Source organism: Danio rerio, chromosome 2 (genome assembly GCF_049306965.1).
Source record: "Danio rerio strain Tuebingen ecotype United States chromosome 2, GRCz12tu, whole genome shotgun sequence".
Classification (NCBI taxonomy): Eukaryota; Metazoa; Chordata; class Actinopteri; order Cypriniformes; family Danionidae; genus Danio; species Danio rerio.
In genome coordinates this window covers 5,821,386-5,833,728 of record NC_133177.1, presented here as the reverse complement: position 1 = coordinate 5,833,728, position 12,343 = coordinate 5,821,386, and the positions used below count along the sequence as shown (strand labels likewise).

Genomic DNA, 12,343 nt, shown 5'->3' with positions numbered 1-12,343 from the left:
CCCTCCAGAAGGTTGAAGTCCTGCAGCTCAACAGAAGAGCAATCCAAACCCATCGATCAGGAGCAAGAACAGGACACCTATACAGATTCTTCCCTTGAATTTTGGATTTCTGAGGTTGAAAATGTCTACAGCATTAGAGGTGACGGGATACTTCATGTGTTTGATCGGCTGGGTTCTTACTGGCCTCGCTGTGGCAAATGATTACTGGAAGATTTCTAGTATTCAAGGCAATGTGATTGTTTCCAATCGCCTCTATGAGAACTTGTGGCACGCTTGTGGAGAGGACAGCACTGGAAAAGCCAACTGTCAAGACTTTCAATCCATGCTAGCTTTGCCAGGTAGGAAGCACATTATTGAAGTTATTAGGCCCGCTCCAGTATTTGCTATATTTTTTCTTCTGGAGAAAGTCTTAATTGTTTTATTTTGGCTAGAATAAAAGCACTTTTTTAATTGTTTTACAAGCATTTTAAGATCAATATTATTAGCCCCCTTAAGCATTTTTTTGATATTCTACAAAACAAACCACTGTTATACAATGACTTGTCTAATTACCCTAACCTGCCTAATTAACCGAGTTAAGCCTTTAAATGTCACTAGTATCTTAAAAAATATCAAATTTAATATTATTTACTGTCATCATGACAAACATACAAGAAATTAGTTGTTAGAAATGAGTTATTAAAACTATTATGCTTAGAAATATGTTGAAAAAAATAATCTTCTCTCCGTTCAACAGAAATTGGGGGGGGGGGGGGGGGGGGGGGGGCTAATAATGTATATACAACCATACTTTAAATACTAGAGGAACTACTTAAACCTGGAATTTGCTGATTTTCTTCAAAATCTTAAATACATTTTTTATTTTATTTTATGTAGGTTTTACTTCAACACATTCTGCGAGTAATTAATGTATGAATTAATTAATTTATTTATTAATTAGTGTATAATTAATGTGTAATTATCAATGTACACATATAAAAAAGACTTCTATTGAATGTGAAAATGGATTTATAACAAACTGTACTTAACTGTTTCCCCATGGTCTTCATATTGGCAGCCATTTTGTGTTGTAACGCTTTAATGTCTTGATTTCGAGAATTTGACAATCTGAATGTTTGTATATTGAATACGAATATCAGTCTATTCAAAGAGTAATTAATTCCAAACATAAATATAAACATTTTTATAATATTCTACACTGGTTTCACACCAAAGTTAATGGAAATGTGTGAATAGAGGCAATATGCAAAGCTTTTGCCACAAACATGCAGAATTCACCTCAATCACGTTTAAAAAAGAGTAATCTGGAGTGAGTGGCACAATTCTTCACGTTTGGTGTGAACTCAGCAGAATCTGGAATTGGATTTGTGATGGACTGTATATCTTTTATGATTTAACCGTGATCACTGGCAACCATTTTGTGTAACAAATTACATAATTGCATTTGCTTTTTCTTATTACTGGATTTTCTTGAACATGTACAGTACTGTGCAGAAGTCTGAGGCCACTAGTATTTTTACTAGTAGTACTTTACCCCCCCAAAAAGGTTTAAATGTCAGGTATGTCAGGTTGAAATATCAATTTACATTTCCAAAGATAATTTTTGTCATTAATTGTAAGTTATACAATGAGATGCTGTGCTCCACACAGAGACTGGATTTGATCATCATCCAGTCTGTCTGGAATGACATGAAGAAACAGAACAAACTGAGACAAACTAAATCCAGAAGAACTTTGTCAACATCTCGAAAATGCTTTTAAAAGCTGTCCATCATGGCCTCCTAACAATCCCCTTATCACAATTAGCCTTATGTCTCCTCTCCACCAATAAGCTGGTGTGTTGTGTGTGGTCTGGTGCAAAATGGCTGCCGTCACATCATCCAGCTGCACACTGGAGATTCCCGCCTAAAATGTGTAAAGCACTTTGAATACCCAGGAAAGCACTATATAAATGTATTGAATTAAATAATGTGAAAAACTACATCGTGGATCAGTTAAAGCAGCTAGTTTTTAAATTATAAAATTATTAAAGTTATAGATTATTTTATTATTAAAAATTTTTGTTATTTAAAACGATATTAGAACGTTCTATCCACATTATATTAATGTTTTAAAAACGTTTCCTTTATATTGAAAGTAAGTTTTAAAACGTACTGTGGAGGTTCTTACAGCATTCAAAACTTTTGGTTTTTTAAACAAACGTACTTTTGGGACGTAGTAGCATAATTCAAAACATTTAACAGTGCGATTAAAAAAAAACACTTGTAGCAGTGCAATATGGCTGTATATCAGCACTAGTGGGATGCGTGCGTTGACTCGAGGCTGCAGACCGAGTGTCCTATCAGTGCTGATATACAGCCATATCGCCCTACTACGAGTGTGATATTGAGTTTATACAACAGCTCGACGACATAATTGTGTGTATAAAAAAGAAAATCAAAGACAGAGAGTCTCAAAATACTTTTGTAAGAGGAACTACTTTCTTCCGCCATTCATTCACATCTGCAGCTGATAGTCAGAACAGCAGAGACTTTTGCTACTTCACACACGTCACTTCAGAGCTAGTGTTTGAACGATTCTCTAGCGTAATGTCTAAAGTCATGACAAATCAGGTGATTTTGCTCACATTTTAAGATTATAAGGCTGAACAGCATGAAATGTCATCAGCCTTCAGAGATTTCACAGTATTTCTCTGTTGCAATTGGGAGATCACAATAATTATCCTCCAAAACGCCAAAGCAAACACTACCAGTATATGTGGTATAAATACAACACTACAAAAAAGAGAGAGGTCGCCTTAGAATGTCACTTACCTGATCGATAATGATTTGTTCAGCTGTAGTTTGAAACTTACGCTGAGAAAACGCTGAGATTCCCTCTAAAGCTGTGGTCACACTGGACTTTTCTCCCCATAGACTTCCATTCATACACACGCAAAAGCGACAGACCGGAAACACAAGCTCATGCGACAAGTTTCGCAGTTCGCTGCATTGCAAAGTTCAAGCTTGGTGAACTCTGACCTGTGAAATCGGATCATGTGAGACCAGCCGATGATCAAAACATGACCTCCCTGAACAGAAATTTTAATTATGGACCAATCGCTTGCTTTTTAAAATGTCTAATCATCTTGTATAATCCCGCCCCTTTTTCGCAGCGCCGTACAACAGAATTTCACATGCACAAACTCTAGTGTGACCGCAGCATTAGGCAGGGGTGCCTAAACTCGGTCCTTGAGGGTCGGCATCCTGCAAAGTTTAGTTCCAACCCCAATCAGACACACCTGGGCTAGCTAATCAAGCTATTACTAGGCTTTTTAGTAACATCCCTGCAGGTGTGTTGAGGAAAGTTGGAGCTAAAATCTGCAGTAAACTGGCCCTCCAGCTTCATCCAGTTTGGGCACCCCTGCTCTCGGATGTGAAATGCGGTCTCTGTTGCCATCTTGTGGAGGAATGTCAACCGTCATACCGCCATTTTCTTTGGTCTGCTCAGAGAGGCTCATGGCGGCTAATGCACAGAATCTCCAAAATTTAAAATAGTCTCTATCCTTATAAATAAACTGCATAGTTGCAATCTAAACAACTACATTATCGATTAAAAAAGCCTCATAAGTACATTATGTTGTCAAACAGCTGCAATATTTTCAAACTGTAGGGTGTCCTCTGCTTGTTGCTGTATGTGGGCGGAGTAATACACAAGGGTGAAGAGGCTGGATAGGTGCTGTTTTTTGCAGAATATTGCACGGCTATCAGCCAATCAGATTCAAGAACCAGACATAACTGTTGTAGAAATATATATATATATATTGATATGCATATATATTAACAATAACTTAAAGTAGATACAATATGTACATCTTTATTTTAATCTGTCCAAAAACAAAGTCAAACACTAATTTTTCCCCCATCTTGTCTTCAGTTCACATTCAGGCTTGCCGGGCGTTAGTGATCATTGCCCTGCTCCTGGGGCTGGTTGGTTTAGTTTTATCTACAATGGGGCTGAACTGCATTAAGATTGGCTCAAAAACAGATGAATCAAAAGGCAAGAATATGTTCATCGGTGGCATTATCTACCTGATAGGAGGTAAGCGAAATTCAATGTGTGCTTATATGAACATCACCATCTTATTGTCGATGTTTCTTCCATCTCTTTAAGGATCTGAGTAAATAGAAATGTATTGAGAGAAATACTTTGATTCTCCACAGGTCTTTGCACTATGGTGGGTGTATCTTGGTACGCTGCACGTGTTGTGCAAGAATTCAATGACCCATTCTATGGGGGTGTCAGGTGAGAAAACCCACATGTACACAATAAACAACACATCAATTTATCTAATAAAATAGGATCATCCAATAGACCAGTGGTTCTCAAAGTGGGGGTCGGGACCCCCCGAGGGGTCGCGGGGCAATGAAGGGGGGTTGCCTGGTGATTTCCAAAAATCTATTTATTTTTATTAAACCATAAGAATTAACATATTTTATCCATAACTATACTGAAAATAAAAATAGTCGTTTATAGTTACTATATACTATATAGTTACTATAGTAGCTTATAGTTATTAGTTCTATTGGATTGCGACCCCTGGGGTAATTACATTATATTAAAAGCAGCAATAGCGTCAGATGCATTTTGGTTTTATAACATCAGGTTATACTTTCTGACACATTTAAAGCCCTGACACACGTTAAAAAATTTAATTGGTGTGTTTGCGTCATTGCATGCAAGGTTTCTGTATTAATACCTGAGAGGATATTGGGGGTCGCGAGTCACTGGCATTGTTATTTTGGGGGTCGTGGGCTAAAAAGTTTGGGAACCCCTGCAATAGACCGCTGGTGTTTTATATGCATTCAAATAACTATAACGTAATCCTAAATAACGTAACTCTTAATCTACACTCTTATAAATTAAAAGCAAAATCATAAAATCAATAATAACTACCTCAGGCCTAATTTTACAATTGGCTATTTTAGTAAATGGTAACCATTTTTCATACATATATTTATAGAAACATAGAAGCTTGATACATTTTGTCACTGAAAACCATGACCCCTGGTGCAACACTATATGCTTATTTTAAAAAGGCCTATTACACAGAAAACATTAATTAAGTGAAGGACCCCATTCAAGATCACGTGATTGTAGTCTCCTGTCTTCATGATATGCACCTGTTAAGTTTAGGTCTCAGAATTTTTCATATATTTAACTCTTTTCTTTTTTTTTTTTTTTTTGGAGCCACATTTAAACTGCTGTGCTTTGTTGTCCTTTGGTGTTCACTGAAAATATGTCCGACAAGTCATAGAGAAAAAAAAATATGATACTATTTCATATAAAATAAACTGCACTATATGAAGATATGTCCAACAGTAAAGATAATCCACTCTCATGCTTTTTGTATATCATTAGGAGTTAAAGGGGAAAATTTAGTTCTTGGGGGACCAGTCTAGATGCCAGTACCTATAACTTTTCCTATGATGCCATTTCCTATGACTGTTCCTATGATGCCAGTTCCTATGTTGAAGCGTTCCAAATATGATACGTTGTTCGTTAAAGGGCACTCCAAAGTAAAAACAATAATGCCCTTCATATTAAAGTATTCAAAACTAAAGTGATCAAATCTGGCCACTTTAAAATACCCTCAGTAATGAAGGACTTATAAAGAGTACAACTAATGGACACTTTGAGCTCTTTGATCCTTTTTGCAGGGAAGCTGTTTGGTGTCCATTCGGAGGGGCTTATCTCTATGCCCTAACCCAGGGGTGTTAAACTCAATTCCTGGAGAGTATTAACACAGCCCTATTTGTAGATATCGAACAAGTCTAAAGCACTAAATTAGTCTGATCAGGTGTGTTTAATTAGGGTTGGAACTAAACTGAGCAGAGTTGTGACCCTCCAGACTTTGACACCTGTGCCCTAACCTCTTTAAAGCTGTCACACTGTGGTTGATGCTAAACTCTTCAAAGGAATTAGGGTATAGGAATGAGTCCTTCCGGGTGGCACATGCTGCCAGTTCCTAAAACTACTTAATGCGAAATTCCCTATTGGCTCTCTAGGGGCAAGATTGGCTTCTACTGCACAGGGATAGATAAATATGGGGGTATATAAATGTGTATAGCTATATAAATATAAGTGGGGGCTCGTCCGGGATTAAAATAACTTTTAATAATTGTTATTAATTGCAATAAAGCTGATGACTCCATGGCCATCGGGAAGAAGGATGTAGAGAACCAACAAACTCATAAATGTCTTAATAATTAAAAAAAAAAACAATACAAACGGGCAGCGGCAGATCTTGAAAGTGACTGCCGCCAAATTAAAAACGAAAAAAGTGACCAGGCCTGGTCCTTTCTCGTTTTTCACTGCTGTCTTTCCTACTTTGAAGTTTCCAGAGCTCCTCTGTGGAACTCGAGACAGTTGGCACACACATGCCACCAGCCTTGTTCCACTCTCACGGCTCTCGGCCCTGCCCAACTAGCTACATTAATGTTTTGTGAGTGGAGTTTGTTGAAATGAGGAGATACCATTTGTCCCACATAACAGGGTTATGTCTATATTAAATATAGAAATATTTAGAGTCACAATAAAGGAGGATTATTTGATTATTAAACTTGGGAACGCAACTCCCAACATCACATTCATCAGACCAGGAAATGTAAAGAAACACTGGTAGTACTTTATTGAAAATATGTTGTTGTTTTTTTATTACGTCCTGTCAAGTTTGAATGCCCCTTGATTGTCTCTTAAAATACCATTGGCAGATTTAGCTCACTTCTGGGTTGAGATTTGACCTAAAAGATAAGAGTAGGTGCATGTATTGATCTTTCCTCCTTTGTGTGCAGGTTTGAGCTGGGCTCCGGGCTCTACATCGGCTGGGCTGGAGCAGCGCTATGCATGTTGGGTGGTGGTTTCCAGTGCAGTGCCTATCAAAGGTTCTCCAAATCAAAAGAAAAAGGGTAAATGACACAGTTCTTGACAGTATGTGCACACCTTCTGTAGCTGCCTTGAAACAAAAGTTTGCTTTTTTCCACTATCATGACGTACATCCATTTGAAATAGTCATGGAATGAGAAAAAAAAATGTAGAGCAATCCAGTACTTGCAGATCACTGGTAAACACTCAATGTCAGCCTAACGGAACTGAACTATATATCCCATAAGGCACCTCTCACACACACCAGTTCCATATTGCCTGTAATTGCAAACACACAGCTGAAGCTCATGAGGACTGATTACCAGGATTATATAAACACCTCACTCACAAACACTTGGCAGAGTCTTCTGTAATAAGTGGGTCTTGCAACCGAGGTGAGGATCCAAATGCAGCTTTATTTTGGGATGGTCATACAGGCAAAGTCAAAACAGGAACAGACAGGAGCATCAAGGTAATCCAAACAATGGTCAGAAAAACAGGCGAATGGTAGTGGTGAGCCAAGCGAGGCTTCATGAAACACTGAAACAGTCGAAGCAAATTTGTCGAAGCTTCGAAACGTTTTGAAACTCCACTCTACAGTGACACCTAGTGGTCATCCTTTATGTATTGCACTGGAACAGCTTCAGCAAAGAAACAGTTAAGCAATGGAGGAACTAAACCCCACGTTTAAGAATTTCAAGTGATTTAGTGGAGCGGTGAGAGTTCCTGACTAGCATGCAGAGATAATTGGTTCTAACCCAGGGTGATGCAGCTTTAGATGCTAGGTTTAAAATGCTCTGCTTTTGTAACGTGTTTTGTTTTAACATTGGTCTGGCATCTGACAGTGATCACTTTATGAAAATATACGTCTTGTTTTGGTCATAAAACAGGGTTGTTGCTAGATCAGATAGGATTGCGGCAGGAAGTTAACGAGAAACGCTTTTGAAATGATCAATCACTTTAGTCACGTGACCTGTGTGTTTCGAATCACCTTAGTCACATGACCTGGGTGTTTCAAATCATGCTTCAGCGCAGTGTTTTGAAACATTTGCACTATGGGATATTGACACTGTGTCGAAATGTCAGTTTCACGTCAGAAATTGTCGGGAAAGGTGGCAAAACAACATAATAAACAAAGCAGGGGCCAAAATCATGGTCAGACAAGACAAAGATAACGCTTCGAAATGCTCACTTACAGGACACAAGACTCAGCAAAGGAGTGTGAGTGTGTGCTGTGTTTATAGACCAGGTAATCACTCCTCATAAGCTTCAGCTGTGTGTTTGCAATCAGTGGTGATCTGGAACTGGTGTGTGTGAGGTGTATAATGGGATATGTAGTCCAGTTTGTAGACAGTGAGCGTTCTCCAACAATCTGCAAGGGCTGGATTTCTCTAGATTATGACCGGATTGATGAAAGATGGACGTTGCTAGCATAGCAAAATGGAGAAAGACTGATGAATGAATGAATTCAGAACAGAAAAGACAACCAATAGCCCCACCTTAAAGCACCAATAGCTCCGCCCTAAAGGTATTCTATGTGACCAGAAGTGAGAGGGAAAAGTTACAGTATTTGATTCAAGATTATGAGGGCAAATTAATTTTTACAAAAGAACAAAATGCACTGATACATCGTTTATAACAAGAACTATTATATAAAAATAAGAAAAGTTCATTTGGATTTCATGGCGACTTTAAATGGACTGCTTTATTTCGTTTTGACGTATTGCTGATTGTGTGTCTGTGTGTTATCTTTTTAACAGGGCATACTACCCAGCTGGTAAACCACAGACCATCTATACCACAGCTCAATCGAACGCAGAAACATCCAAAGCCTACGTCTAAGATTTCCCATTTTAACAAGGCTGAACTGTTGTTACGTTGATGTTTGTTTAACTCCATTATGTTTTTGCTACTTTTTTCAGTTAGTTAGGACTATGTTGTGTTCACCATAATTGTAAAAAGTAAATCAATTTTCATGGATGCGGCACGTGCTGAATAAAATATGCCCTCTGATTCAATATATAGTTTAAGTTTGCGTTTGGGTTTTTTGTGCATAGGGGACACTTTATACAGCAGAGGTAACTGTGAAGGGGTTTTTGAGGCCTACATTTAACTTCCTACATGCATTATATATTTTAGTGGCACACAATTTTTGTTAAAAATGCATAGCTATTGCCACAATTAGTCATGTGAATGCAGCTTTTACAGGCTTTGTTTGGCTTATTCAATTGAAAAGTGTTTAATATATATGAATGAGAACTTCATCATGTGACTCTTTTAATCTCAAAATACACTGTTTAATACACTGGAATTTGCTTTAAAGGAGATAGTTTACCCAAAACTGACAATTTACTCAATATTTATTCACCCTCAAGTAGTTCCAAATCTTATGTGTACTATTTCAGCTAGAATAAAGCAGTTTTTAATTTTAAAACCCATTTTAAGGTAAAAACTATTAGCCCCTTTAAGCTATATATTTTCCGATAGTCTACTAAACAAACCATCATAATACAATAACTTGCCTAAGTACCCTAACCTGCCTAGTTAACCTAATTAACCTAGTTAAGCCTTTAAATGTCACTTTAAGCTGTATAGAAGTGTGTTGAAAAATATCTAGTAAAATATTATTTACTGTCATCATGGCAAAGATAAAATAAATCAGTTATTAGAGAAGAGTTATTAAAACTATTGTTTAGGGGCTAATAATTCCGACTTCAACTGTGTGTGTGTATATATATATAGACATACAAACACACACACACACACACACACAAATATATATATATATATATATATATATATATATATATATATATATATATATATTTATATATATATTTATATACGTATATACACATATAAATATATAAATATTTGTACTATTATATACATATGCTTGATTTACATGAGGGCATGTGCATGTTGACTATATTGCTGGGAGTAATCCTGAGTGCGATAACAATTTCTTCATGTGTTTGGCGGCGGTAATCCCTCTTTAGCTTTCCAGGGTCTTACACTGCTGACACTGACAGTCTGGGATTATAACTGAGGCACTACCAATGATTATTACCTCTGAGCATCTCCTGGTTTCAGTAAATGTCTGTGCATGTGTACAAGGGTCCTATTTACTCTGGACGAGTTTTACCTTCAGCGATAGTCTATAGTGTATATTACAAGTATATCCTGTTAGACTTTGCTGCAATTTTACAGTTATTTACTGCAAAAACACCCAGTAAAATACACCATACGTTCCTCACAGTTCACTACTGTAATGTGCACTGCATTATAGGCAACTTTAAAACTCAAGTAACTTACTGCATATTAGGAATTTGCGGTATTCTACTGTAATTAAAGTAATCAAGTACTGCTGCTGTAGTTGCGGCTGGAAGGGCATCCGCTGCGTAAAAACTTGCTGGATAAGTTGGCGGTTCATTCCACTGTGGCAACCCCGGATTAATAAAGGGACTAAGCCGACAAGAAAATGAATGAATAAAATTGCAGTAATCTAGTAGTTCTAGATTTACCAATTTGTAGATATTTAGACTTGACAGAACACTCAATAAAATGACATTAGCTGTTTGTTCAAACTACTAATAAAAAATGCGCTGCAACAACACAAGTCTTGATTATTTTTTGGGACAACTTAATTGTTTTATGGGCGGTTCATTCCGCTGTGGCGACCCTAGATTAATAAACGGACTAAGCCGAAAAGAAAATGAATGCATGAATAATTATATGTTTAATCCACCTAAATTTGTAAAACCTGATTAGCTAACTTAATTCCTTCATGCTGTCCCAACACAAATTAACGGTGTGGAACCCAGCTTTTTTTTACACATTAAAAAGCCATTAGTTGACTTCTACTTAAAAATTAAGTAAACACTGCCTTAAAATGATGAAAGTAAATGAACTATGTGCATAATTGTAAAAAATTAGCACATAGTTTTCCCCTTTTTTATGATTTAATATTAATATTATGGTTGTTCTGACTGTGCCAGTTTAGGTTCAGTTCAACACAGTTCAGATGTTTTTATTAAAATGTGTTCAAAAGTGTCATGTTGGGGGCGTTTACACAGCTTGCTGTTTTAGGGGTGTGTTGCTTCACATGAAAATTAGTTTCGGCTTCCCGCCCAACGTAACAAGGGGGCGGAGCCAAGAGCTCCCACGCTCTGTGTTTGCAACAGACAGGCTGACAGACAGAGAGAGAGAAGCTAAGCTAAGCTAGGATGAGCGTTCAGCCGTACATGTACGACTTGGATACAAACCAAGCAGAGAGCACAAAATCATTTGCGTATTTGTATAGTCTGTGTGGTTGTCAGTCTCGGTGTACAAGCTCGGCACTTGTACACCGAGACTGACAACCACGCACACTGAATTAACTTTGACTGAGGCGCTGAATGCGCCGTGACACAGCACACCACACACTCAGTGACGCGGCAGAAACATGAAGTGTCCCGAATGGTTGCGCCACGCATTCCAGAACTCCAAACACAAGCCTCCACCAGGGCAAACACAACGGCGCCGCAGCTGCTGAACCGCCAACCAGAAGCTCTGCCGCGTGCACCCCGACAGAAATCCACGGCCAGAACTCCGAAACGCGCTGCGCCGGGCCATGCAAAAGGTACAAGCAATAATTCCGATTAGATCGATAATGTGGAGAATATTGATCTTGTGTTGAGCCTAATGAGCCTTACATCTAAAAATAAAGCAAGGGTGTTCCTTTAGTGATATCGCTTTGACTCACACGCTGAAAATGGCGAACATGTAACAAGAAACTGAGGATATGATCGTGACATGAGGCTGTCAATCAATATTGGTGGGCGGGGGGACCGCTCTCCTACGTCAAGTTGCGGTCGGTCTGAAAACCACTACAATTGGTCCACAGTTTTTATGTTTATAAATTAAAAAAAAAAAAAGGAGTGTGTGTTTATATCACCCCAATATGACGGTCTATACACTATACTTACACACATGTTTGTCCAAACAGCTTGAAAAGTAGATTTTTCACCATAGGTGCCCTTTAAGTAAACTTAACTCAACAGAAATACTTTACTTTTTAAAATTAAAATCAACTTGTTGCTTTGAAAGCAATGAATTTACTCACGTTTTTAAGTTAGTACTTTTCACAGTGTAGAGTGAAGACAAAAACTCCCAGTATAAAAAATGCCTTTAAAATGAACAAAACCATTAATGAAACACTAAACCTAAACTGAAATGAACACGTTTATAAAAAGAGTATCGATTTCATAAATGCCAATAACCTTGCAGATATGTTTGTTGTTTACACACAAACCTCGCTCACTAGAGACCACAGTTGCCAGCACGTGCCTTGATCCTGACAAGTAAAGCGTTGATGCTCTTGTGTCAGTGGATAGTAAATCTCCCCCAGTGCTGACCAAGGCGAACTGACCCAATCCGCTCAGGCAGGTAAGGAAGCATG

At 37.9% G+C, this 12,343-nt stretch overlaps 1 protein-coding gene across 1 annotated transcript; it reads left to right on the top strand.

Annotated features, from left to right (window-relative positions):
- Positions 1-24: 24 nt before the first annotated feature.
- Positions 25-8,923, top strand: cldn15la (claudin 15-like a). The gene is made up of 5 exons (NM_131771.2): positions 25-338; positions 3,916-4,080; positions 4,203-4,284; positions 6,834-6,947; positions 8,664-8,923. Exons 1-5 carry the CDS (start codon positions 122-124, stop codon positions 8,743-8,745), a joined length of 660 nt encoding a protein of 219 aa, NP_571846.2. The 5' UTR covers positions 25-121; the 3' UTR covers positions 8,746-8,923.
- Positions 8,924-12,343: the final 3,420 nt, after the last annotated feature.

What these genes read in the sequence shown, in the direction of transcription:
- cldn15la (NM_131771.2), top strand. Translation starts at nt 122, where the DNA reads ATGTCTACAGCATTAGAGGTGACGGGATACTTCATGTGTTTGATCGGC. An exon ending in CATTATCTACCTGATAGGAG is followed by an intron (nt 4,081 to 4,202) that starts GTAAGCGAAATT and finishes GATTCTCCACAG; the next exon opens with GTCTTTGCACTATGGTGGGT. An exon ending in CCATTCTATGGGGGTGTCAG is followed by an intron (nt 4,285 to 6,833) that starts GTGAGAAAACCC and finishes CTTTGTGTGCAG; the next exon opens with GTTTGAGCTGGGCTCCGGGC.